The following is a 26,642-nucleotide window of genomic DNA, read 5'->3' on the forward strand; positions in this document are numbered from 1 at the left end:
TCCGCAACTAAAGTGTCGATGCATCAATCAGATTCTTGTGTAAAAATAGTAACTTACAGATAGAGTGAACATTTTTTTATTCGAGTTGTCCAATTTTTATGATAATTTTTTTGTATTTATACTGCAATCTATTTCAATCTTTCGAACGACAAAATTTGCTATGATTTAATCTTTCCTTAACAAACTTTGATTTAATCTTTCCAAAAAATGTGGTACGTTATGCGATAAAGAACGCGTTTTTGCTTAAAAAACGAAGTGTTCCTGGTAAAAATTCGCGCTATTGTTTTTATATCAGAATTGACAAAATCTAATGTCTAAAAAAAATGCACTTTTAAACATGTCCCGCAAAAAATTGATTTTTTTTTCTTCGCAAAATACCAACAACGCGACTTTAAAATATGCAACTAAACGAACCGAATGCTTGTGAGAAACTGAAATGAGTGGAGGAAAATGAGTTGCTGTTGTGTGTTATCGTTGCAAGCGTGTATGTTCGTGCTTTCCTATTGGTTCATTGCAGCATGCTTTCTCCTTCTTCATACATGCGAAACATTGACGAATGAAAAAAGCGGCGAAACACTGGCGTTCGTTTATCAATTTCGCTTTAAAGCATTTCGTAGTTCGCTTACGTGTGGCATGTGAGAAGGAGAAAAGGCAAGAAATCGGCGATCACAATTCGCGACGCGCTTGTGTAAGTGTGTGACGTCGCGCTATTATGCACGTATAAAGGATTTTCTCCTCAAATATCGATGCTAACCGAAGAACTGTATTGTATCGTGTGTTTTTGTGAGGAGAAAACAATTGCGTGCCGTATTTATGTGTGCGTGCTATATGTTTGCGGCGAAACAAACGACGATGCATAAGACGGCATAAAGAGCAATTGTTCTATTTCTCTTCCTTGATTAACGTCTGTGTGAAACGAGGGGAACTTTTTAATGTGATGCGAAACGTTTGCCGTGTATGCATTTATAATGTATGCGTGCTTTAAGTTCACTGCAAAACGAAAGTTGAAAAATATGCAAAACACAAGTGAAATGTGGCTTTTTTTATGTTTGACTGAATGTTTGAAAGAAATTGAATTGTTATTTTTTTGGATGGAAAACACAATTGATTTTCTTCGATCAAAAACTGCAAACAATTTACTTTTCTATTCTCAACTCAAAAGAAATATATGCTTGTTCAAATGCAACCATTCTTTTTAAGACTTTTTCATGAATATTCAAAAGTTTGATGCAAAAAGTATGTTTTTGTATGCAGTCCATTTTCTGATGGAACAAACATTTCATATTTCGGCTTCAAAAAACACTTTCAATTTAGTTGACAAATTCTACGTGAAAAAATTATTTATTCAAGTTTATTTATGTCCAAATTCTTATGGAAAATCTGTTCAAATCTTTTGCATCATTTTTATGCTGCAATCTCTTTTAATCTTTCAATTTCTTGGAATTGAAATAAAAACGTGGAACGTCGTCGTGAACAACGAATTTTTGTTAGAAAAAAGAAATGTTTCTCGTTGAATTTTGCACTATTATTTTTATATAAGCATAGACAAAATCTATTGTCAAATGAATTGAATGAATTTTTAAAAAAGGCACAAGACATGGTTAATTTCCTAAGAATTGAACACTTTTTTTTGTTTTTGCTGGACAGAAATTTGAGATGCGAGTTAAGCATTTTGTTAATTACGAACGAGTTAAAAGCCATAAATTATGAATGTTTATTGTTATTGTTGATAGACCGTGAGAAGGCAATCGGTCGCTTACTGAGAATTCGAGACGGTTTATTTCATGCATCGGAATTTTCCATCGATTTTTATATGGCGCGACAATATGACTTTTTAATATTTTCACTTAACCAAAAAATGTTTCTAAAAACTGCACAAAACTCGTTTTTTGCCTACCTTTTTTCCTTCCGATATATTTCCTTTTAATTGCTTTAAATTGACAACGATAGTTTCAAAAGGACTTGATGCAAAAGAGTATACAACTAATTTGATATTTTTCCAACAGATGGCGACACTTACAATTGTCAGTTTTAATAACTTAACAATTAACTAATATTTAGTATTTAATAAAATTTATTATATAATTTTAAAACCAAAAAGAATAACATAAAAAGTTCCCACTTAAAACATTAAAACAATACTTAAAGTAATTTGATTGAATTCATTTTATTAATTGCCATGGACATGTGGCAAAATAGAATCGTCAATTCAACACAAACAATACATATACACAAACATGACATCGTTTAAGCCATAACAACGCAGAGCACAATATGCTGTATAGAAATACTAATACATGCGCGCACTACTCAGCTTCGTCTTTGCTTGTTGCTTCAAGCGTGCATGTGGTGCTTGTGTGAATGTATTGTTTGTTCTGCATTGTATGTTTTGCGCCGTGAAATCGATGACAACAAATAAAATGAATTCAAAAAAACTATTTTAAGTATTGTTCTAATATTTTGATTGTTTTTTTATATATATAACTGGAATTAGAATCTAATTTTGAATTCTTATTTTTTAAATATTTGTGAATTCCAATAGAATGGACCCACATTTTTCATTCATTTTCTTTCCTTTTTTCTTTCGAAAAGCAAAATGTCATTTTAACATGAACATATTTTCTCAAATGTTAACATGCTATTTTACTCGCAACACATTTTGTTTGCGAGAAAAATACTATTTTTCCATGAATACCATTTCGGCTGCAGTTAAAATGCCCTTCTTCCATTAATTTGTATTATTTAAATGTATTTTTTTTTATTTAAATGTTCTTAAAAAATGCTATCGATGAAAAAATTACAATATGAAGTTTTTTATTCGGATGATTTTTTCAATACTTATTTTTCCATCAAACCACTTTTTGCTTCGAATATATACTATATTTTGATAAATAAAATATTTTTAGAAAAAAAAAACAAAAATAAAGAGAAGATATTCATCTTCCACTTAATGTATACTTTACTGTAGAAATAAAAAAAAATATTTATCTTCTATGGTTTCGAACTCTGGAACACGTACGATTCGTGCGATAAAATTCTGCGCGTCTGCTGATCAAGCCAACGAGTTTCTTATTGAATAACACGCTATAATGACATATAAATGACACCGCTGAAGATGAATATCTTCTCTTTATTTTTGTATTTTTTTTCTTTCTAAAAATGTTTCATTTATCTAGTATTATATTAATATAGTATTTATTCGAAACAAAAAGTGGTTTGATGGAAAAATAAGTATTGAAAAAAATCATCAGATTAAAAAATCATCGATAGCATTTTTTAAGAACATTCAAATGAAAAAATTCATTTAAATAATACAAATTAACGGCAGAAAGGGCATTTTAACTGCAGCCAAAATGGTATTCATGGAAAAATAGTATTTTACTCGCAAACAAAATGTGTTGCGAGTAAAATAGCATGTTAACATTTGAGAAAATATGTTCATGTTAAAATGACATTTTGCTTTTCGAAAGCAAAAAGGAAAGGAAATGAATGAAAATTGTGGGTCCATTCTATTGGAATTCACAAATATTTAAAAAATAAGAATTCAAAATTAGATTCTAATTCCAATTATATATGAATCCCTTAGAATAAATCAACATTACTAGATAAATGTCTTCAAATGCGTTACTGAAAAAAGTCAGTCAGCAAAAACGTTATAAAATATATGGAGGATGTCACGCTTTTGTTGGCGAACTTTTTTATATAACGCGTCACATACAGTTTTTGACACTATTGCTGACGTACTTTTTTCTATAACGCATTTGAAGACATTTATCTAGTAATGCTGATCTATTCTAGGCGGTTCATATATAAAAAAAACAATCAAAATATTAGAACAATACTTAAAATAGTTTTTTTGAATTCATTTTGTTTTTTGTCAACGATTTCACGGCGCAAAACATACAATGCAGAACAAACATTACATTCACACAAGCATAACATGCACGCTTGAAGCAACAAGCAAAGTCGAAGCTGAGTAGTGCGCGCATGTATTAGAATTTCTACAGAGCATATTGTGCTCTATTGTTATGGCTTAAACTATGTCATTTTTTTATATTTGTTTGTGTTGAATTGCCAATTCTATATTGCACATGTCCATGACAACTAATAAAATGAATTCAATCAAATTATTTTAAGAATTGTCTTAATAATTTATCCGAAGCATTTTTTTTTCAAATATTCTGGAATAAAATTGAATCTTTTTGCATTTTTTTAAATAAAAAATGTACAATACGTTTTTCGAACGATCTCATGAGTTTGAAGTTGATTTATTGTATGGTAATAAAATTAATTGTATACTCTTCATACGAAGAACACGCAACAAATCCTTTTTGTAAAAATAATATATAATTAGGATTTAAAAATATAAATGTGTACGAACGACACAAAGGACGCTTTGCGAACTGTCAAACTATACTTGAGTCGTGTGGAACTGACAGCATTTTATTTTTTATATGTGCCGCCATCTATTGACAAATTATGAAAGTAATTATATATTTGTCATTCATAGATCCGTGCAGGTTGTCCTTTCGATGCAATAAAACAAACACTTGAATTTAATGAAAACACAATAGAAACTTTGCACTTTTTTCGAATTGATCAAATGAAAAATGTTCAAGCATGCATTTTTTACACTTTCAGATCGAATTAATTGTACATTCGTCGAATCTTCAATTTTTTTTATCTTACACGTTTTGCAATAACAAAAAAATTAACATTAGATTGTGAACGATGAACTACTTTCTGAGCACATAATAAAATCTATTTTTTTAATCTTAAAACTGTATCGGCGATTGAAAAAATGCAATGAAATAAATATTCTGTTCCACATTCGCTTCACTTTATAACCGTTTTTGTTCCAAACAAAATTCAATTTTTATTTGCAAACTACAAATCGCGCGACAACAAAAAATGCGACTAAATGAATCAAATGCTTGTGAGAGACTGAACTGAGCGATGGAAAATGAGTTGTTCGTCGAAATTTGTTCGTGCTTTTTCATTGGTTTATTACGACACGCTTTCCCCTTCTTCATACATGCGAAACATCGACGAATAAAAAAAGCGGAGAAACACTGGCGTTCGTTTATCATTTCCGCTTTAAAGGATATCGTCGTTCGCTTATGTGTGGCATGTGAGAAGGAGAAATTTAGGCAAGAAATCGGCGATCACAATTCGCGACGCGCTTGTGTAAGTGTGTGACGTCGCGCTATTATGCACGTATAAAGGATTTTCTCCTCAAATATCGATGCTAACCGAAGAACTGTATTGTATCGTGTGTTTTTGTGAAGAGAAAACAATTGCGTGCCGTATTTATGTGTGCGTGCTATATGTTTGCGGCGAAACAAACGACGATGCATAAGACGGCATGAAGAGCAATTGTTCTATTTCTCTTCCTTGATTAACGTCTGTGTGAAACGGGGGGAACTTTTTAATGTGATGCGAACCGTTTGCCGTGTATGCATTTATAATGTATGCGTGCTTTAAGTTCACTGCAAAACGAAAGTTGAAAAATATGCAAAACACAAGTGAAATGTGGCTTTTTTTATGTTTGACTGAATGTTTGAAAGAAATTGAATTGTTATTTTTTTGGATGGAAAACACAATTGATTTTCTTCGATCAAAAACTGCAAACAATTTACTTTTCTATTCTCAACTCAAAAGAAATATGTTCTTGTTCAAATGCAAATTTGTTTTACTACCTTCAAATCAAAATTACATGTTTGTTAAATGAAAAAAGAGGAAAAACACACATCGTCAAATTAAATAGTTTGATTTATCAAAGAGAGAATGATCAATAAAATGCGATACACGTGCACATGCTAGAAAAGATTGCTCAATTTTTTTTTATCGAAGTGAAAAAAGCATGAAGAAGCAGCAAATCAAGCGTTCACACCATAGACAACCTACGTCAATATCTAAACGTAATACATGGCTATTATTATTACATCCGTGTTGCCTTTCAACGTAGGTAACCTTATAATAATTAATGACACACCACAATATATTGTGCGTTCCCATAAAATGTGGTTATTTTCACAAAAAAATACATAGCGTATGCTTTCATGAGCTCGCTCTCTTCATGTGTCTATCGGTTTATTTTGTGGCCCCCCATGCATCGCAAATGGCAGCACGGCTTCGGTTTAATAATACTCGTCTGTTGTTGCTATTAGAAACTAAAATCTTCACATTGAACGAGCTAGAGATAGGCAAAAAATAAACTTTAACTTTTCACTCATAATTCGGTCATATCGTGTATGACGCACGGCCATAGACTTTATAATTCAATAAATAAATGCGTTTTAATATGAAGTTATTCATTTGAAATAACTAATTTTAATTATAAAAAAACGAATTTGTTGGCGAAAAAAAGCACACCTTTATCAAATAATTTCTTTTTTTCTTAATTATAAATACTATTCCATAGTTTGACTGAATGCTAGGCTCAAGTTGAGAAAAACGCGATGTAGTTGTATGTTAGACAGTTTTTATTCGTGCTTTCTCATTGGTCAATTGATGTACGTTTCTCCTTCTTCATGCGAACGACGAAATAGCAACGAATTAAGAAATGAGAAAAGCTGTATAGAAGAGAAGAGAAAAATACAAACGACAAGCGAAAATTGATCACGATACGCGACGCGCTTGTGTTAGTGTGTGGCGCCGTGCTTTCGTATGAAGGATTTTCCCCTTAAACTGCACATAGCTATGTTAAGCGTATTGCATGCCGTTGTGAGGAGAGAAATATTAAGATTCAAAGGAGGCTCAGGCTTACCAGAGTTAGATTTATGTATGTGTGCTAGCTATATTTTTGCACGAAACAATCGATGAGAAGATGTGAGACGATGTGGCGAAAATGATTCTATCTCTTTTATTCACTCGCTTAACGTTGTTTGAGTGTTGTGTTTTTAATATGGTGCGAATTAAGCGTCTGTAAATTTATAGCTATTATTCAATGCGCTTTTGATGCACAAATACATGTGAACTCTTGAATAATCGTTTACGATGTCGTAGTCGACGTTCAGAAAAGTTTTCTATGTTTGTAATCGTGTGTTCGTTCAAAAAATAAAAAAGTTGAAAGTGGAATGTCAATTCTGTTTTGATTTGATGATTTGCTGCTCTTATTCAATCTTTGTATTTTTTTTATATTTTGAGAGAAAATGTGTTTGTGTATGGGTCTATTCTTCAGACTGTGACATCATATTGACTTGTTCACTCACTGATCTTGCTGAGCAACTTAAATAACAAAAAAAGCAAATTAATTCAATTAATTTCACAGATTTTGTTTTTATACTAATATGTATCACTTCACAGTACTTCATATCGCTCTAATTCAAGTAGTAAGTCTGTTGAAAATTGGCCTGAAATTAGAGAATATGTCAAGTACTTACGATAACTTATTGCGTTAAAATACAAGGCATTTACATTGAATGAATTTACATTGAATAAATTGATTTGTGAAATGCCGAGTCAATTTTAAACGGGTTAGAAGTTCAAGCGAGTCAAATTAGCGGCGAATATTGATTTCAGAACCAAAAGTCATATCTTTTCACAAGAGAGAAAGAGATGGTTCTTGACACATTTTAATTTTTGTTCGTCGACTCATTTCATCAGTCAGTCAAAACACATAATTCAAATTATTTGTGCCTATAATTTTAAAAATAGAATGGCATGAAACCAAAGAAGACAACGAAAAATATAAGTAAACGATGAAGCAATGAAAATTCTGCGTTAGCACTTTTACACATGAAATGTAGTTGTGTAATTGAAATACGTATGCATAAAATTACTTATTTTCGATAACGTACATTCAGTTGAAATATAATATCACACAAAATTCATATTTCATTTTATGGAATAATAAAAATGAATGTAAATATTTATTTGATACGAGCAACTTGAGTGGCGGACAGAGTCTGACTGGCGATTGCATTCGGTTTACAAAACCATTCGTGATAATTAGTTGTTTTTTTTTACCATATGAAACAATGTTATGACAGACATTTCAATTCAAGCACAGCGGCCAAAATTATCGGAGCTCATTTAGTTGTTGATTTAGAGATTTATGGTGAGACCATTGGGATATTATGAGACTTCAATGGTCCCAAAATGAATCGATCATCTATTAATTTTCATTAAGTACAATTTCAATGGACAATGGCACTTATTGTTTCAATTGATTGTGTGAAGAATATGTGCCGACGGAACAATCGGATGAATAACCAACTCACAAAGACTTCGGAAAGAAATCAATAAAAGCAAATGTCAATCGGGTTCCATATACATTATACGTATAACGAGTGTTCCTGGAGTTTAAGTAAAAATGCAAAATTACTGACTGACTAGTCAGCTAACTAATTTGGGACGTTTTTGGCTTAAGCCAACTGAGATTAAAATCATTTAAAGTTGATTTGCTTGATTTGTCAGTCGATTGCAGTAGAGAAAAGTATAACTCAAATCAACTTCAAACGTGCCAAATTAGTTTGAAACTTGGTTTAAAATCTGAAAAATAGAAGACCAAAAAAGTCGACTGGGTAGACGGTTTTGGTTTGAAAAAAAATTATTTTCAGTTGTTTGCAGCTAGTAACTTTTTTCCACACTATTCACTTTTTCATGCATTGAAAAATGGTCACTACACAGAGAAAATTACACTTTACGTTTTAAATTCGTCTCCTTTAATCGAAAAAATCATTACCTTTGAATTGAACTCAATTATATGACATTGCAACTCAGCGAAATGCATTGGACAAATGACACATTCAAATGAAAATATAGAAATACTAGTTAAATCACGTAGAAAAAATGCGCTTCCGACAACGAAATGTCTGGTTCGCCTTCATATAGGCAAATCCATAAGAAAGACAACTCAATATAACTTTTGGCAGAAAGCATACCAGTTTCTTACCAAAAGAGATACTCACCTCTGTATGAAGGCAACCGGTTTTTACCTAACAGGTAAGCTTAAGTTTACATTGCTTCAGTTCTTCTGTACTCTGAACGCTTTGGACAAATATTGTCACCACACAGCATCAGCATTATACATGGCTTTGCACATTCTTGTTAAACAATACGCTATAAAGATACTCAAGCACCATCACTAATTGAATGGAGTTCATTTTATTAATTTCGAATCTGTGCATTCGGCTTGGTTAAAATTCAGATCAATTATTTTGCTCTAGATAAAATCTGAATCGAGCACACTTAAAATTGTCCATGACGAAATCTGGTGAATGATATTAAAACGCCAGGTAAACAATTGATTATGATGCTCGAAATTACTGGAATGCAGAAATGTCATTGATCTCTTTAATAAGATTAAAACCATGACGCACGACCAGATCGTGACAATAAGAAACCAATATGTAATTTACTGAAGACTTTAAGCATTCATTTTGGAATTTACTTTACTTCTTTTTTTTATATAAAATTAAGAATATTTCAATGAAGAACCTACCCATATCGTTAAAATTAATACTTAACCCACGCTGAAAGATAAAATTGATCATATAAAATAAGAAATTTCTTGGACAATGAATTTTACTTTATCGGCCGATCTGCAATTTCAATTCAAATTTATCAAAGAGGTATCTCAAGCCTAATGGGTTCAAATGGACAGAAAAAAACACATTTTATTTGGTTTTCGTCGCGTTAACTGACCTCATATTGAGGTATGTTTTTTTTTTATTTGATTTATTATTCATTACATTGACGATAAATCTAAAAGTGAGATAGATAATATCTACGGGGTTTTACTATAACTATACAATTATACATTGCATTTAAAAGTAAGTTTTAGAGTTTTTTTTTTCTTCATTTTCTTCGTTTACCTCATATATTTTCATCAGGTGTGCCCACCTGACACGTATACATTACAATTATCGATAAAATTTGTCTGAAGTTCAATGCCAAAAACACTTAAATTAATGTTATATGGTGTAACGTTAAAAAAAAGTCAATTCTATCGGTCAATTAATCACAATATTTGCAGTATTTAGGCAACTTTACGAGGTGCTACAAAAAAAAAAGAGTTCCTTTCCAAAAAGAAAATCTGGCGCAGCAAATTTTCATTGATCGAAAAAGACGGTCGTTAGAGAGAAAAAACAACATATGAAGAGTTGTTGTATGCATAAACATGTTTGTCTCGTTGTATTTTTGTTGTTAGTGAGCATTCTATTGAGCAATAAATAAATTATTCGACTTTTCTTTCGTAAATATATACACATTACATATATTCCGAATAAATTCTTATTCCTGAATTTCAAAAGGATCGATTGCATTTGCATTTGAAATCCCTTTTTTCAATTAATTTTCTTTAAACATTATACAATTTACAAATGTTTGCCTATCTGTTAAGTGAATCGAAATATCGCCTACTTAAAGTGCTAAATTTAATCGAGAGGGCAATTTTGTCGCAATTGAATTTCATTATCGTTAAGCTTCACACACAAAGAACGTTTCAAAACTACAAGGTGAATCGTTCCATTTTAAACCTTTACCATCACGATTCCACAATTCTAAACAATTCTCCTCTTCGCCATTTTCATATCGGAAATTATTTGGTTCGCCTGCATTCCAATTTGTGAAGGTGATTGGCTTACCCGTAGCCATCCAAAAGAAATTTCCCTCTTCGGCTAAATCGGTGCCCGATGTCCAAAAGTGCTCGTTTCCAAAACCTATTTCACGATTAATTAATAAAATAAAATCAAATCGAGATTGTAAAATTACATTGGACCAAATCGAATGTTGTTTTGTTATTTAAATTTTTTTGTGTTGTTCAAAATCAATTTACCAAAATCTCTGATATGTTTTTCAAGTCGATCATTTTCCTCTTGCGATGAAATGCTAGCCAAATGCATACCATGGAAACGACAATATTGTGAGGCTTTAAACCAATTTGCCTGAAATTAAAATTCCATTGTAAATAAATAAATTTCAATATTATTTCATTTAATTGTCGATTGATGATGAGAATGTCTCAGTTGGCGTCAACATATCCAATATTGTCACATTTGTCATCATTTTGTTCGACAACTCAATTTACATAAGACTAGAAAACAGACAAAAAAACACACACACACACAACATATTTGAATACAACGGATCATATTGATGATTTTTCAATTTGCAAATAGCCGATTAAAATATTTGTTGTCTGTCTGTCTAAATTGAGGGGAATATCGAATGCTTAAACGCTAAATCACTCTAAAACGATATTCAAATGATCTGTCTTCGAAATACAATAGAATTATTTATGGGTTTACCTTGAAAAATGTGCCGATGTAATATTTTTTATCGCCAATTTTATGTAATGGCATTGTCCATCGGTTTGCCAACGGTGTATCATCGATGCAATTCACACAATCTGCAAAAAGGAAACATATACGGAAAATGCGATTAAAATTATAGACTATTTTCAATTGATGTGGAAAAGCCATGTTTAATGGTTAATTTGAAATGTACTGTTAACGAAAGAAAGTGATGAAGAAATAATGAAAAATCCGAGCAATTCCATGCCAATAGCCATTAAACACGAGATATAGTTAAATTTCATGTATTTATAGAGACGTATGCGTGCCACAGGCACAAGCGGTGAATTTATATTGCAACAATTGCGACCAGTGTGCGGTAGTACATTGCAATCAGTGTCAGCTTTTACTTTTTTCTTAAAATTTGTTAGTTTTTAATTTCGTTCATGTAAATTTGCACCGCTGTTATTTCAAAGTAGAAAACATCCAAGTGGAAATAATCAATTTACATTTCTCGCACTTACTTTAAATGGTCTAATACATTTATCGATTCAGTTTAAACATTCAGATTATTATCAAATTCATCTGAATACGCGAAATATAGCCTAACATGTTATGGCCATTAATGATCGCAATCATAAAAATCTAAAGTTTATGAGCGCATGGAAAGTTTCGTTTGCAAACCCAAAGAAGCCGACGTTGTTATTTATGGAAATCGTATGGATATCTTATCAACGGATGCAAAGACATGCAGACGGTCGAATCCGTTGGATTTTATCTACCTGAGTGTAATTGCACATATCATCGTCGTTGAATATGCGTGAGTGTATGCTCATTTTTTGATATTATGTAAGTTAAACAATGAGAAAGTTTTTTTTTCGACGCACACGCACGCATTGATTAAAGTAAATCCAAGTTCAAAAATGAAGCGCCCATAAAACGGCATTAAATTTAAATGGAATGCAAGTTGCCACCTTCCATTTGATGACATCCATGCTCCGTTGCAGTTGTACCCACTGGCGCTGAAGTGTGCAAAACAATCCATTCGATTCTAATTTGGAGATATCTTGAGTCGCCGGTGCTGAATTTTGTAAGAGAGGGAATTAAATAAAAGAAAAGAAATGTGCGAAAGAGATGGCCCACAGATACTAATGGACATGCAAGGCAACAACTGAAAGGCGAACAAAACGATCGCGTGTTGATTGCTTTTCTGCGTTAGGTCATCATTGTCATTAAAATGTATTGAACGACAGTGAATGAGCTACAAACTCGATTTCATCTAGTCTTGACAAGTAAGACGAAAAATGATCATTATTGATGGACATTTGCCTTGTCATTACATTCGACCCAAGAAATGGACTTGTGTTTATCACAACAAAACAGTTGTGACGCAATTACTGGTTTTTTTTTCTACTTCTCCGCAATCAATCAAAGATTCTATTCATTACCATATCCCGTGCCATCAAATTGGGTCATGCGTATTCCGAAATCATTGCGACTGATGTACATGTATGTAGAGTTGTTGGACATCGTGCGAATTAATCGAATTGCATTGCGTTTTCATTTGCCAACTCATAAACAATTACGTGTGTATGTTCAGTGATTATGTTTACAAATATGCGATCGAATAATCACCGTCCGTCGATAATTTGTAATATTTCAGGTGATTTACAGGTAACAAGAGAGCGAAGAGAAAAAAATAAATACTGATTTCGTTTGCAATGCAAACTTTGCATCATCATTTGAAAGAATTTAAACGGTCTATGATCGCAAATCTTTCTGTCTGACGCACATAATTTTAAATCGCTTTGAATTATATGTTCAATCGAAATATAGATAAACATTCCATCATAGCAATCATTCTACATCCGAATATGCAATGTTTACATCGATTTACATCGTGCATATTTTCGATGCTCGAAATGAAATTGAACGTATTTTGTAATTGCCTATAATCAGAAGCAAAGCAGCAGCCGCATGAAGAAGTTGAAAGAAACCGAGAGTCAGCCAGGAGCGAAAAAAATGCAAATAGACTCAATGATGCTGTGAATGCAACGCAGAAAAGTAAAAAAAAGAGAGAATCCACGGCGCATAACGGTTGCATCAATAAATTTGTATGCTGTTTTGCTGCTTTTTTCCTTGCCTTTGGAGTTTTCTTAATGAAGTACGACCGCAATTCATGATTTACCTGCTCTATGTTATTATTTTTTATGTCGCTGTTCAACTGAATACAGCATTTTTTTGTTGTTGTTTTAGTTTCATCAATTTTTCGCCGATGTGTATTAAATGAAAATTTTATGAAATGAAATGGAAAGAACGAGAAAAGAGAAGTAGTGCACATACAAAAAAAAAAAACTAGAAGCAATGCGAAGCGGAATCTGCCGCATGGGCATTATGCAATGCACTACAACGGAATATGCACGAAAATTTCGTAGAAAAAAGTGAAAGTATTACAAAAAAAACAGAGATAAATTCGACACCGAAGTAGGAGAGAAGCTCAATCTGAATGTAATTTGAAGAAATAGGCATTTTTTGTTGTTTTACAAATGTTAACGCCGCTAAGTTAATTTGCTTATTCGATGGACAAACACAGCTCACTGGCTAATCAGGTGTTAAATTTCTAATGGCATTCGCTGCGCTGACATTTTGCGAAATTGCTTTACACTGCGTTTACATGCACATCAATTGCATTTGATAATGTTAATGTTTTTCTTTTACTTCACACAATCTCGTTGTATCTTCGTTTTGCATTTGGCACCGTTTTTATTTCAACATACTCAAGCATTTATTTTTAGCCTAACGGCAAAAGGCATAAATGACAACCAAAGAAATGAATGAAAATTAAATTAAAGCCATGATGATGTTGTGATTTATTAGTGCCATTGATTCATTGGTTAATATGCAACACCTGTGTTTTTTTTGTCGGCAGAAAGCAAATATAATTAAATTAAATCAAATGAATGGAAAAAAATATATGATCGAATTGAAATGACTAAATTCACACGCTGCATTGGATACGATCGTTCAGATGTCTTCGATAAAATCTTCCGCTGAATTAACAACAGCCTCAGTTTTTGTTGGCTTCAAGCACTTTTGAAATTCCTTTTAAAACTTGATCCTTTTGAAATCGAACAAAAGTGAATAACAACTTTAAATTAATTTGTTTAATGTGAATGTTTCGTAGAAAACTCACTTTTCAATCAATTGGATCAATTTTAATTGCATAGAATTTCAAAGTCATATGTACATGTTTTCTACTTCTTCTTCTTCTCTTGAGTGTGACTAATTAAAAAAAAATGGTTACCTAACAAAGCTTGCTTTGACAAATACATATTCTATGTCCAATTTGATTTTGAAATGTATTTTTTTTTTGTAAAAATCGATTGGTACGCGCCAAGACTGTTCTTGTCACGTTTTTCGGGCAAATATGGATTAAACAGTGTGGTTTTCAAACCAAAACATCAAATGGTAAATGAAATCATGTTTGCACTTTATTGAATTTGTGTGTTGAAAACTTGCTTTTGTATTAACAAATTGAGGGTCGCTGTGTTGACATTTTAAGATGGTTAAAAAAATGCGCCCCTGATTCTAAGCGACCAAAACTGAAAAAAATCGCTTGCGATTGGTGTTCAACACAAATGGTTTTGGAATGACTGAACGGTAATCATCAATGATAATTGAAAAAAGTCATAAATTTAATAATAGTATCAATAAATTAATGATCAAAATTGTAAAATCGTTTGAAAAATCAATATTTCATTGATATTTGTCAATGTTGCCGGTCACTTGTTTGATTCGTGCATTGCATAGAACAAAATTCCATTGAGAATTTCAACCTTTAACGTTGAACGTACGAAATGATTTTCAATGCACATTTTCAACAAATGAAGCAAAAAGTAAGCAAACGAAAACTCAATTTATTTATGATCGTTTTCATTTATTCTCTCGGCCCAAATCTTCAAGTGCACATTTTACGTTGCGTTGTGATATGTGGCGTATGCGAACAACATCAAGCCGTCACTTTGTTACAATTTATGTCCATTTCATATTGATCATTGTATTGGCTCTATATGCAGTCAATTCAAGACATTGAGATTATAATAATTTTAGATCTAACATTTAGTTTTGTTCGTTAAAATTCTTTTTTTTCTCTCTTCTTCTAATGATCGTATCGGTTGGGCGATGCGAAATATGGTAGCCATTCATTTTGCATTTAATTGGATGCTGCTGATGTGTGTGCAGCACAAATGCTGAAAATGTCCAAAAAGACCTTGCTAAATCACATTGTACTGAAGTGATTAAAATGAGAGGAACAAAAATCAACAATAAAAATCTACACCAACCAGCTACGAACGACAAGTTGGAATACAAAAACAAATACCACTTATAAATGGACACACGGTGGCTTCTCAATCGCTGTTGTCATCGTTTTAGTCGTTTTGGCTTATGATATCTATTCAGTGTGTGTGTGTGTGTGTGTGTGTGTGACGTATACTCTGTTGTTATTATTATGGCGTCTGTTTTAGAAAGGTTCACTTAAAAACTTATCACACATTCATGAATTTGATGACATACGAGAAATGCTGAAAGCTGCTCGAGATTTGCATCGATGAAAAAAGTAGACAACAACAACGTTGTTTTTTTTTGTCGCCCAAAATGTTTGTGAACGATTGACGACGCGCGTTCAATATACCGTGGAAAAGCGAAAGTGATTGAATGAGAATAGAGCGCGGGAAATCACCATTATTATTCATATGCTAAATATTTCGATGTGATCAGTACCGTATTTTCGCTTCGAAATGCGACTCGAAAACGAGAGAAAGAAAGCGTTGTTGTTTATCACTTGATAAAACCATGTCAAGCCGCAATCGGTATTATTTATCGAATCAGAAAAAAAACATCAATTTTATGATTTCAAGTTGCGGCGAACAATTCCCATAGCCCAGATGAAAACATTTTTGTTTATCGCTTTGTAATAATAAAATTAGTCACACTCTCAGCGAGTGTCAGTTTTTTCGCTTGGATCAGCGCAATTCATGTTGGCAAGCAACTCGTTCATGTGAAATTTATTGTTTATGTTTAAGTTTCGTATTGCTCAGGAAAGACGATCGTAAAGTGGAATAACAAATACCATTTTTCGCTTAATCAATTACATTCAAATTGGTTCTGGCTAAATGAGACGAAATTTTATCGATTCTCTTTGGGTTTTTTGGAATTCAAATGAGTCCATAAATTCCACGAAAAAAAATAAATAAATGGTTTTTGTCTTTTTCGTCGCCAAGAATTCAATTATCAATCTATGTAAATATTTGAGGATTTGTGCGATTGTGTTTTTTTTATTTCACTTGTTAGGAAAATAAATTGGTTTATCGGTTGAGAGATTTATGCTATGGTAACTGATTCAATGAATGACTTAGTTTCGTAACATTGGCAGGCGTACAAACGAGTACAATTGGCAAGATCGGATGCACACACAATTGAGTGCATTACGTACCCAATGCAAAAAACGCCGAGCAAAGCAACCAATTTGGCTGCGCACTTGCACAAACAAAACGTGAAACGAAGCAAAAAAAAAGCAGCAGTAGAAAACTAATATTGGTTTGAGTTGGAAATTGGAATTCGACATACGATATGGTCGTAGCATCAATAGTCTCTCTTTCTATCTCTGTGCCGAACGATCAGAAGAAACCAGTTTTTTTTTTTAAATAATAATTAAGTGAATTATAGCGAATGGCAAACGAGCAAAAATTGCAACAACAAAAACGGTATTTTTTTCATTCATTTGTTCAATTTGTTTTTTATGGTTTCCGTGTTATGATGTTGAGATGTCCTTTCTCTTCGAGATGAGCATCGTGCCTATGACACACGAATTTTGACACAATTTGTGCACTGAATGCCGCCAAATGAATCTATAAATTCTGTCCAAAACAGAAGCTAACAAACAAACAAAAAAGCGGTGCACTCAAGTCGTTGAAAACGAGAATGAAATAGGACCTATTGAGATCACATTGTGAAGCATGGACTTGGTGGATCGCTTTCACTGTAACTGGCATCTGTTTTACCTAGATATCATGTGTCATTTGATGTTGTTGTTGATGCTTTTTATGTACTGTTTGTCATTCACCGCCGTCAGGCATACAGTTTAATGACAGTTTTCGATCCACTCAAGCTCTCTCACACTCACACAAACACGTTTCTATCGTCTTTTTTGTTGTTGTTGTGTCGTTTGGTAAAAATTAAGTAATTTTTAGTTGATTCCATTTCACCGTCTACAACATACCGACAAATGTCGAAACAATTTCAATTGCCTTTTAAAGATTCGCGTAAATATGCTCCTATTTCATGGTGTTTGTATGCTGTCGAAGTTTTGCTTTGAATTCGGTGCTGCGACTGCATCACAATGGTACACACAAATGTAATGTGATTCCAGCATTTTAATCCGATCCAACAAGCTAGACATACCGACTATCATTCCTACGCCAAAAACAATTTCCCAATTTTCGTGTTCAAGCAACAGTTTGATGCATGCGCTGGCGGCGTGAATGTACTGTGTTGAATACTAGATTTTATTCATTTTGAAGTGGATCGCAATTTTATCTAGTTTTTTGTTGTTGTTGTTGTCATTGTCATTCAAAGAAGTCATATTTCATTCATTTTGGCACAAATGACAAACTAAAGAAAACAAACAACGAACAGAAAGAATACGACACACACTGTCTCATGTTATTTACAAACTTATCATTAATTTTCCCATAAAGCCTCCCAAGCCCACCGCGTGACAACATTTACGCACAAATGATCGATAAATAGTCGCTATTTCAGCATCTGAATAACTTTGATATTCATTTGCATGAAATCATTAATAATGCGATAACATAAAAAAAAACAACAACATCAAAAAAGCATTCTGTCTTTCCATTTGCGTTGCATGCGAAATGTAAATTTATAATTATAAATGAACGATAAACATGTACATTAATTTTCAGCTTACATTCAACATAAATTAAGGGAAAAAAAATAAACGAATCAAAAATTGCTGGTCTCTTTCGCATTGTTATAATTTTGGCCAGCGTCTGATGTATGCACCAGATTACATCCGGCGATTATCATAAATTTTAATATTGTAATGAATAAATTGAACGTTCCCAAAACTCTCTTGTGCCTTTTTGGATCATTAACAACATAATTTATGATTGGAAAAAATATACCATTTGGCGCTTAATGGAACATGTTCACTTTTCTTTGAGCGAATGGTTAATATTTTGAATGGAAATACGGATAAAAAACATAAAAAAACATTTAAAAACATTTTATTTAATACGGATAATTCTCGATTATTTCTAGGGTTTCTATTTAGAAATAGATCGATGCCGTATAGACAATGCCATTTCGAAAAGGAGTAAAAGGTAGTGCCCACACAGGCGTCAATCACTTACGAAACTTTATTCTACATTTCGTACGAAACCATCGACTGAATTCATTAGAAACTAGTGCCACTCGTAATAAATGTTCAAAATATAAAAATTTTAAAACGAAAAATGCCACTTCCGTTCCATTCCATTTTTGATTCGTTTTTTTTTTTTTGGTTTTCTAACGATTAAGCAAATTTATTTAAATCAAATCGAAAACTGCACTGATGCATAGCAAATCAACGTGACAAATATGGGTGCTTCTTCATATTCGAGGCCACTTCAAAATTTTCGGATGCAATTTTATGGTTAGTTCGAATACTAAATCAACAAAATCGGATTATAAAAATCTTTGGTTGGCTTTTTTTGCTTCTTCTTCTTCTGCATATGAAATACGATTTATGAATGTTCAAAAAACAGCGCTGTTTGGCGAATGAGTGCATAATATAAACGATAGTGTGTTCGCATAAAGGTGGAAAAATCCAAATGAACTAGCACGATAAGATTAGCATGATTGCCAATGCGATGACAAGTGTGAAATTCAACATTTTAATTAATCGAATTAAATTGGTGATATGTGATGTGTTGAAGAAAATTGGAGCGGTTGCTATATCAACTTTGATACCGAAACAGGTTATTGACATTATGCAGTTTCAATTGAATCGCCTGACGTTTGAATTTACCAACAATCGTCCGACGTTTTGATTTATATAAATCCAGGAAGAAGAATTGTAAGAAAAGTGGCAAAAGAAGACAAAAGAAATAATAAGTATTATTTTTTTATACACGGAATTTATAATTAAAACTGACTTCAGCCACTTGATACTTCATTCTATTTTGACACATCTGGACCGTGCCCATGTCTGTCAATCCGTTGAATTTAAATGGTTTGATCGATTGTGTGCAAAAGACCCTTGCACTTCGATAAAAACCGGTATGTGCCTTGCATTCGCAATTCATTTCGGTTGATGATGAAACGGTTTTAATTGGAAAACGGTTTGTGTGCTATTTTTATTCAAATCAACTGGATGCCAATTAAATGTATACGGCTCATTGCATTTCGATGAAATAAATAGGTAAGTCAATTGTCTACGCAATCATGTGATAATTACGATTGGCAATATAATTGTTGTTTTTTTTCTCATCACTCTAAAGCGCACGCAATCATAATTCGAATTTCATTACATCGAACATCATTAAATCTCTCTGTACATTGTCTTCAAGCGATTATCGATATAAATTATCATATCGAAAATGCTGATTTCATAAATAGTCTCGCACATCCAGCGGCTATAATCAAACATGTTCTTCTTTGTGATGATTTCGGATGCATGAGGCTGCAAATTGTGCAGCATACATGCGTATAAAAAATAAATATGCGATTCACACTCAATTGTGATAAGGTCAGAGACTCGATTTATACTTTGTAGTCATCTTCTTATGGGGTATAATAAATAGTTCTGTGTGGGCAACCTTCACATTTTTTCGAAGCACAATATATTTCAGTTTATTCTATTTCATTTCGTTTTCGATTCGAAAAGTGATCAATACAGGTTTTACACCCATCATCGTGTTACACGCGTGCATCATCATCATCGATAAATAAAAGAGAGAGAAAAAAAAGTTCATCCGAAATGATTCACATTTGCATTCGTTTTTTCGGTGATTCTTTTTTTTGTTGTTGTGTGTTGTCAACGGAATTGATTCCGTCATTTAATCAGCCATTTGTCTTTTGTTTTGCATTTTCAAAAGCATCCAGTGGCAAAGAAATTTAACGATATTTCCAAATCTAAAAAAAAAAAAACAACAATAACGAACACTAATGGCAATTTTATTGCGTTATCAGGCTTTCATCAAGTGGATTCGCCGCTTTGTTTGGAACATTGACCAATTGTCATTCATTGTGACTGCGATGATTTTCATGTCACATCTGACAAATTGACTTCAAAGCACACACACAGCTAACCGGGGCTGGGAACTGAATGTATCCTTGATTTTTAGATAATCGTTTGTTGATTAATCGCACAAACTCATCAACAAAAAAATCTAAACAATATGTCTACATCGACACCTGATTCAGAGTGATTTGTTGTCAGTGATAACTGTAAAATGATGTGAAGTATTCAACTTCGATCGTATGTTGTCATTTCATAATTTTAATTTTGTTTAATTGACTGTTATTATGGTGCTAATGGACGACATCAGTGCGATTCACTCGCATCAGCTAGTGTTTTTTCATACACAGTGAGAGCGCAATATGTTAATTGTCAATGCACGAACCCCAGTAGTAAAAATGTCTCTGTGTTTTTTTAAGCTCAACCTTGCCAGTCCGATGGCTTTCGTTCTTGTTGTCCAATTCAAGTGATGAACTGTTATGTTGCGTTTTTTTCTCTCTTCTCTCCATCATTTTTTGATGAGTCAAGTGTGATATTAGCCATTGGCAATCGGTTGCTATTAATTCAAATGTCAAAATCAAGTCTTATTGGGGCAATTGTTTAAATTTCTATTTCAATATCGATTTTATGGTAATCATTTTGCGTTCGAATATGTTTTCAATGTCAAAGTCGTTTAACTGATTTAGTTATGGCTATTTAAAATGGTTTCTCGCAAACAATATGAACCGTTCAAGTGAATGTAAGTGAGTCTAACTACGGTTAAGTCACCTATTCAATTCAAATAAAGGCTTTGGCATATATTTGTTTTGCAAATTGAGCGGATTTTTCAAAAATTCGTCGTCAATTTCATGAAATTAAAATTTGATGGAGAAAAAATCAAACTGAAAATATAAATAATTGAAATAATTTTGTGAACACCTGCCTTCGTTCTCATTGCTAATGCTATCGTTCATATCTGGATAGTAAGAGTCCACATGGTTTGATTCGACACTTTGTAAATTTTCTGGATCGTTTGGATCAATGTATTGTTCATTGGTGTCGATGTCATCGTTATCATAGTCATCGTCATCACCAATATCCACGTCGGTGTTTGGCGGTGGTGCTGCATTTGTACCATGCCCTAATTGTCTTGTAATTTTTGTCTTTGATTCGGCCGTACTATGTTGATTTAGTAGTTGTGCTGTGGTCGGTAAAATTTCGTCGACCGTTGGTAGTCGGTGTGTGGGCGATTTATGAGGGAACAAACGACGTTCCAAGTAATTTGCTACAATTTGAGCTGTGATGCGGTTTTGACGCTGTATTTCCTCGTCACCGATTCCTATTTGTTTGTTTTTTCGGGCGCGATGAGAGAGAGAGAGAGAAGGAAGAGAGAGAGAGAAGAAGATTTTCTCTTTGGTCATCGTTTCATTCAGGAAAAACGTGGAAATTTATGTGTGTTTATTCTTAGCAAAATCAACAACAAACCAACAAAAAAAAACGTTTTTACAATACAATCACCACAACAGACACCATCAACCCATGCGGCTAATTGGTAGGTGTTATTTGATTTTTTTCGAGAAGTAAAACCACAAGAGAGAGAGCAAAATGCAAAAAAAAAAAGTTGATTGTATTTGGATTATCCAAAATCTTTCGGTTCGTATCAAATGAATGAAGCTAATTAGATGTAACCCCAATCTAGTCTGTCTCTAATCACACCAACATTGCGATAACGGTTAAATCATTCATCAAAGTGCCAAAGAAGAAGCGCTATGGCAAAAAAGAGCTTCAAAATTCGTTATCTCAATAAAAAGAAAGAGTCTTGAACTTATTATATAAAAGAAATCAGCGATAGGTTCATTGCATTGTGAATTGCATGGTTCAGTGGTTTTGTGTGAATTCATAAACCAAACGGCGAAAAGATTACTTCTGAAACAAAGCACACCGACAACGATCAGAGCTTGATCGAGAAATGAAAAATGAGAAGATAAAAAAAACATGCAGATAGAATCATAACGAAAAAAGAAGAAAACAAAAACTATGGAAAACAAGGCACTTCGTGTCATCTCAATACGATAAAAAAAGCGGTCGGTTCAGTTACTGACAACATAACAATGAGGATGGTTGGCATTTAACAATTCTGTATCTGTATTTCTTGCTTTTTTGTGCTTCACAATGTGCTTGCTTATGAGTAAGGCCATTTGGAACTTTAATCATCGTCTTGTCAAGGACGATTCACATGAATATCTGCATCAAATCATGCCTCCCCAAGCAATTGGATGGACACTGTGTGATGATGCTATGGGCACTTATTGCGCCGTTATCCCGTTTTTAGGGCTGTAATTATTGTGTCGCTTGTGCGTTTGTAACGCCAATCTCATGAAAATCAACGTTCCAATCATTAATATCTGTTTTTTTTTAATATCCAGAATAAAACATTACGCAAATGGATTATAACGTTAAACATTCACAATGCCAATAAAAGTAATCGCAGAAATGGTTCAAACATTGATAAAAAAGCACTGCAACATGTCCATTAATCAATTTAAAGTTAAAAAAACGCTGCTCCAAAAAAACAATAAATCGAATCATTTCAATGCAGCCCATGAGTCGATTGCAATTTTATTATTTTCTTTAATTTGCTGTGTGTCGTTTCATCAAATTTTAACAGTACTTGACCCTAAATGCTAATTGCAACCTCAAGATGCCCACATATAAATTCGGTTTATTCATTATGCTACTTGTTCGTTCCGTAAATTTGGTAGTTTTGTTGGTTAATAGCAGCGGCATATAAAAAAAATAGTGAATAAAACCATTGTGAAACGATAATTTCGGTCAAATTCTGTGTTGTCGGCACAAACATGGAATGCACTTAGCACACGACGCTGTAATGGGATTGATGCACATCGCACAATCAACAATAATTATCGTGCGCCTGATTTATGATTATATAAACAAATAAAAACGAGTGGGATTGAAGAAAACTCGGCGGTTTTTTTCTTTACGCAGCGTCACTGGCACCGAAAAAGCAATAATAACCGAATTGACAAATGAATACACATCGACGTTGAAGAGCCAGTTTTGAGCGACAAAAGCACAGAGAACTCAATGTGAGAAGAAAGTGACGGAAAAAAAAAATAAATAAACATTTTTGTGCGAAGACACATATCGGTAGCCATAATATATTTTGCCATTTTTTATCGTTTTGCTGTGCACAGCAATTTATTCAATGTTAAATTCAATAACATCATCTCATTTTATTTCGTTGACATTTCTCTTTCATTCACGCACACACACACACACACACACACACACACACACACACACACACACACACACGGGTGTTCGGTTCCATGATATGGCTGGATTTGTACGTGATATCATCATGTGGAATTTGGCATTTGGTTCAATTATATACGGCAATTCATATATTTTTTTTATCGCACTCTTATATTTATTTACAGAACCGCCTTACAGTCACTCGAGAAACTTATTTCGATGTGAAGAAGAAAAAACATCAGCCTAAACTAACGAGTAACATAACATTGTTTATCATTTGAAGGGAAAATAAAATGTGACAAGTAAAATCAGCGCATTTGTCTCCATTGAGTCATAAACTTCTCATAAAATGTTCAAAGTAGCAACAACGCTAACCATTAAAACATATTTGGAAGCGAGAAAAGAGTGAAAAAACCCATTCAAAACAACAAAAATGTTGAATTTGTTTGTGTCGTGAATTTTTATCGGTTGAGCGCATGCGAATATTATAAGAGCAACAACCAGTGTGTGTATGCATGAGAAAGTGATCTTCAGCATATTTCTTTCTCGCTTTCTTGAGACCTAACTCACCCAAAAAAAAACACACACACACACTCACACACATTCGAATACCAACTTGTGTCACTGCAAAAACCGGAACATAATTAAACAAACTCCGAAGAAAAATCGGTAACATAATATTTATATACACATCGGCAAATATACAAACCGACTAAAACGCAACATTAAGCTATTGCTCGACTGTTGTTGTTTTTTTTTTCATTTTCTGTTTCTCTTCCATCTGAAAAACCAAAATTGACGATTCGGAATGAAAGCAAGTGTGCGCACATATCTTATTATCTGAATTGAATATGCATAACACTGCTGATTAAACTGCGATTCAATAAACATGAATATTTTGAATGGTGTATATATGTGTGTGTGAGATTGTTTTTGGTCTACATTTCGCATCGATGGTTTCGATGGGAAGTCTGAAGGCGGCATGGTGAAAAGGCCAAATGTGAATTATGTGCACATATTTCAGGTGCACAAAATGCTATTTTTCCAGTAAACAAATGACCGTTTATCCGATATTAAAGCTATGTGCCGCTCGATACACTTTTTTTCCTCTTCACTAAATCCACGTAATTGGAATTTCAATTCGTTTGCAATCTACATTCTCAATGCTATTTTAATATTACATTTTTTTTGGCATGCAATAAAAAAATCGATATTTTCTGATATCACACGAAAAAAAGATTATGTGTGTGATGTGCGCATATATAAAGAGTACAGCGTAAGAAAGTGATAGGCTTTCGAATGCGGGCGCATAAAAACTTTCACTGGGCATGATATAATATATCCACATTGAAAATGAAAATGTATACGGCAAAAAGTACCTGTGCGTGCTGATTGCTCACTTGCTAAGAAACACAACAATCTTTGATACAAAAATAACGTTGAACAGAGAGAGAGAAGGAAAGAGCGAGAGCGAGCGAGAGAGGGAGACGGTGGAAAAGAGCCACAAACGACATCAAATTCAATTAAACGAATGTCTAACTAGGATATTGGCGATCAATTTCAAACTATTGCTATACGACGTTTCAAAAAAAAGCAAACAAACAATGTATCTCTCTACAGTATGTTGATTTTATTCATTTCTTATCTGTCTCATTTCCGTGCACACACAAAAAAGTGTGTCTACTCTTTTTTTGGTTTTAAGTATGAACTGCAAATACTAGTCTAGTCGGTATTAGTTGTATTGGTTTTTATTGAAGCGAAAAATCTCTGAACCGCAGTTAATCAGTCCAATTAATTAAAAATCCGTATTATTAAAGTTATGTTTTGAGTACTGTACAATTTGTGTCAGTTGATGTTAAAAAATTGTTTGAATTTAATTTTTTTTTTTTTTTAATTATTTAAAGTAACCGTTGACTGAAGCCAACACCACCGAAATTATGTACACAATGAAAATTAATTTCTCATTCTACCAAGGCTTACCTTTGCCACCAATGTTTCCACTCGCCCGTTGAGCCGATGCAATCGAAAAGCAAATCACCAATATCGCAACACGAAACATGTCGTCGAAATATGCTTGGGCTTCTTCTGCTCGCTTTACTTTAATTACAAATATTTTAAGTGTTGCAAAAACACTTACGCTAAGGCATTCACTTGATCAACGATGTGTGTTTGGTATTTTTTTTCTTCTTTTGCTTAATTCTCTTTAGTGTTATTAATATTTTTTGCTCTTGCGTCGACCAATGTCACTTAATCACTTTCACAAACTTTATCAGCGGTTTTCAGGCACTTTCGCTTACTTGATTCTTTTGCATAAAGTGTTCTGCTGTGATGTAGCTCCAAAATAAATTTAACACCAAAAATTTATTGAAACGAAATGTTTTCACACTTTTCAACCAACTCCAGCCAATCTGGATTCAATTCGAATCTGTGCTGTAAAAATGGCAAAAGAAAAGAACGTCTCACTTTACTACGAATGACTTCAATGAATGGTAATTCCTAAATGAAAACTATGCACTCATTGAAAGACTGGCGATCAAGCTAAGAAAAGAGAGTAACATTCGAAATTGGAGGAAGAAGCATTTCAACAAAGTAATATAATGTATATGACCGTTACACAATTAATAAAGTAGCCGAAATTTCATGGAAAATAAGAAATGAATTTTGATCAAAGATAAAAAAAAACTGATTGAAATTAGACAGATTGTTATTTTGGAGAAAGACAAGCAATCAAATTCAAATCGAAGAAGTATTCTATCGAGTAATCGATGTAGATTATGATGATAAACCTTTTTTTTAATTCACTCAAATCAAAATCGATGTTTACTGTCGGAAGGTCGTTTACA

The 26,642-nt window shown here is 33.1% G+C and overlaps 1 protein-coding gene across 1 annotated transcript; it reads right to left on the bottom strand.

Moving 5' to 3' along the window:
- Positions 1 to 9,627: 9,627 nt before the first annotated feature.
- Positions 9,628 to 26,642, bottom strand: LOC116349569. Its single transcript, XM_031781072.1, has 6 exons — positions 26,586 to 26,642; positions 25,780 to 26,229; positions 21,467 to 21,862; positions 11,256 to 11,356; positions 10,784 to 10,892; positions 9,628 to 10,667 (listed from the first exon to the last, which is right to left on the bottom strand). Exons 2-6 carry the CDS (start codon positions 25,856 to 25,858, stop codon positions 10,426 to 10,428), a joined length of 927 nt encoding a protein of 308 aa, XP_031636932.1. The 5' UTR covers positions 25,859 to 26,229; positions 26,586 to 26,642; the 3' UTR covers positions 9,628 to 10,425.

The sequence above is a fragment of the Contarinia nasturtii genome, unplaced genomic scaffold, assembly GCF_009176525.2.
Source record: "Contarinia nasturtii isolate CC-2019 unplaced genomic scaffold, AAFC_CNas_1.1 Cnas_scaffold_2934, whole genome shotgun sequence".
In the NCBI taxonomy this organism is placed as follows: Eukaryota; Metazoa; Arthropoda; class Insecta; order Diptera; family Cecidomyiidae; genus Contarinia; species Contarinia nasturtii.

Excerpts from the sequence above, each read along its gene's own strand:
- LOC116349569 (XM_031781072.1), bottom strand. The coding sequence starts at position 25,858 with ATGTTTCGTGTTGCGATATTGGTGATTTGCTTTTCGATTGCATCGGCT. Across the intron at positions 21,863-25,779 it reads TGGAAACATTGGTGGCAAAG|GAATCGGTGACGAGGAAATA; the intron begins GTAAGCCTTGGT and ends ACAAACAAATAG. Across the intron at positions 10,893-11,255 it reads ACATCGGCACATTTTTCAAG|GCAAATTGGTTTAAAGCCTC; the intron begins GTAAACCCATAA and ends TTTTAATTTCAG.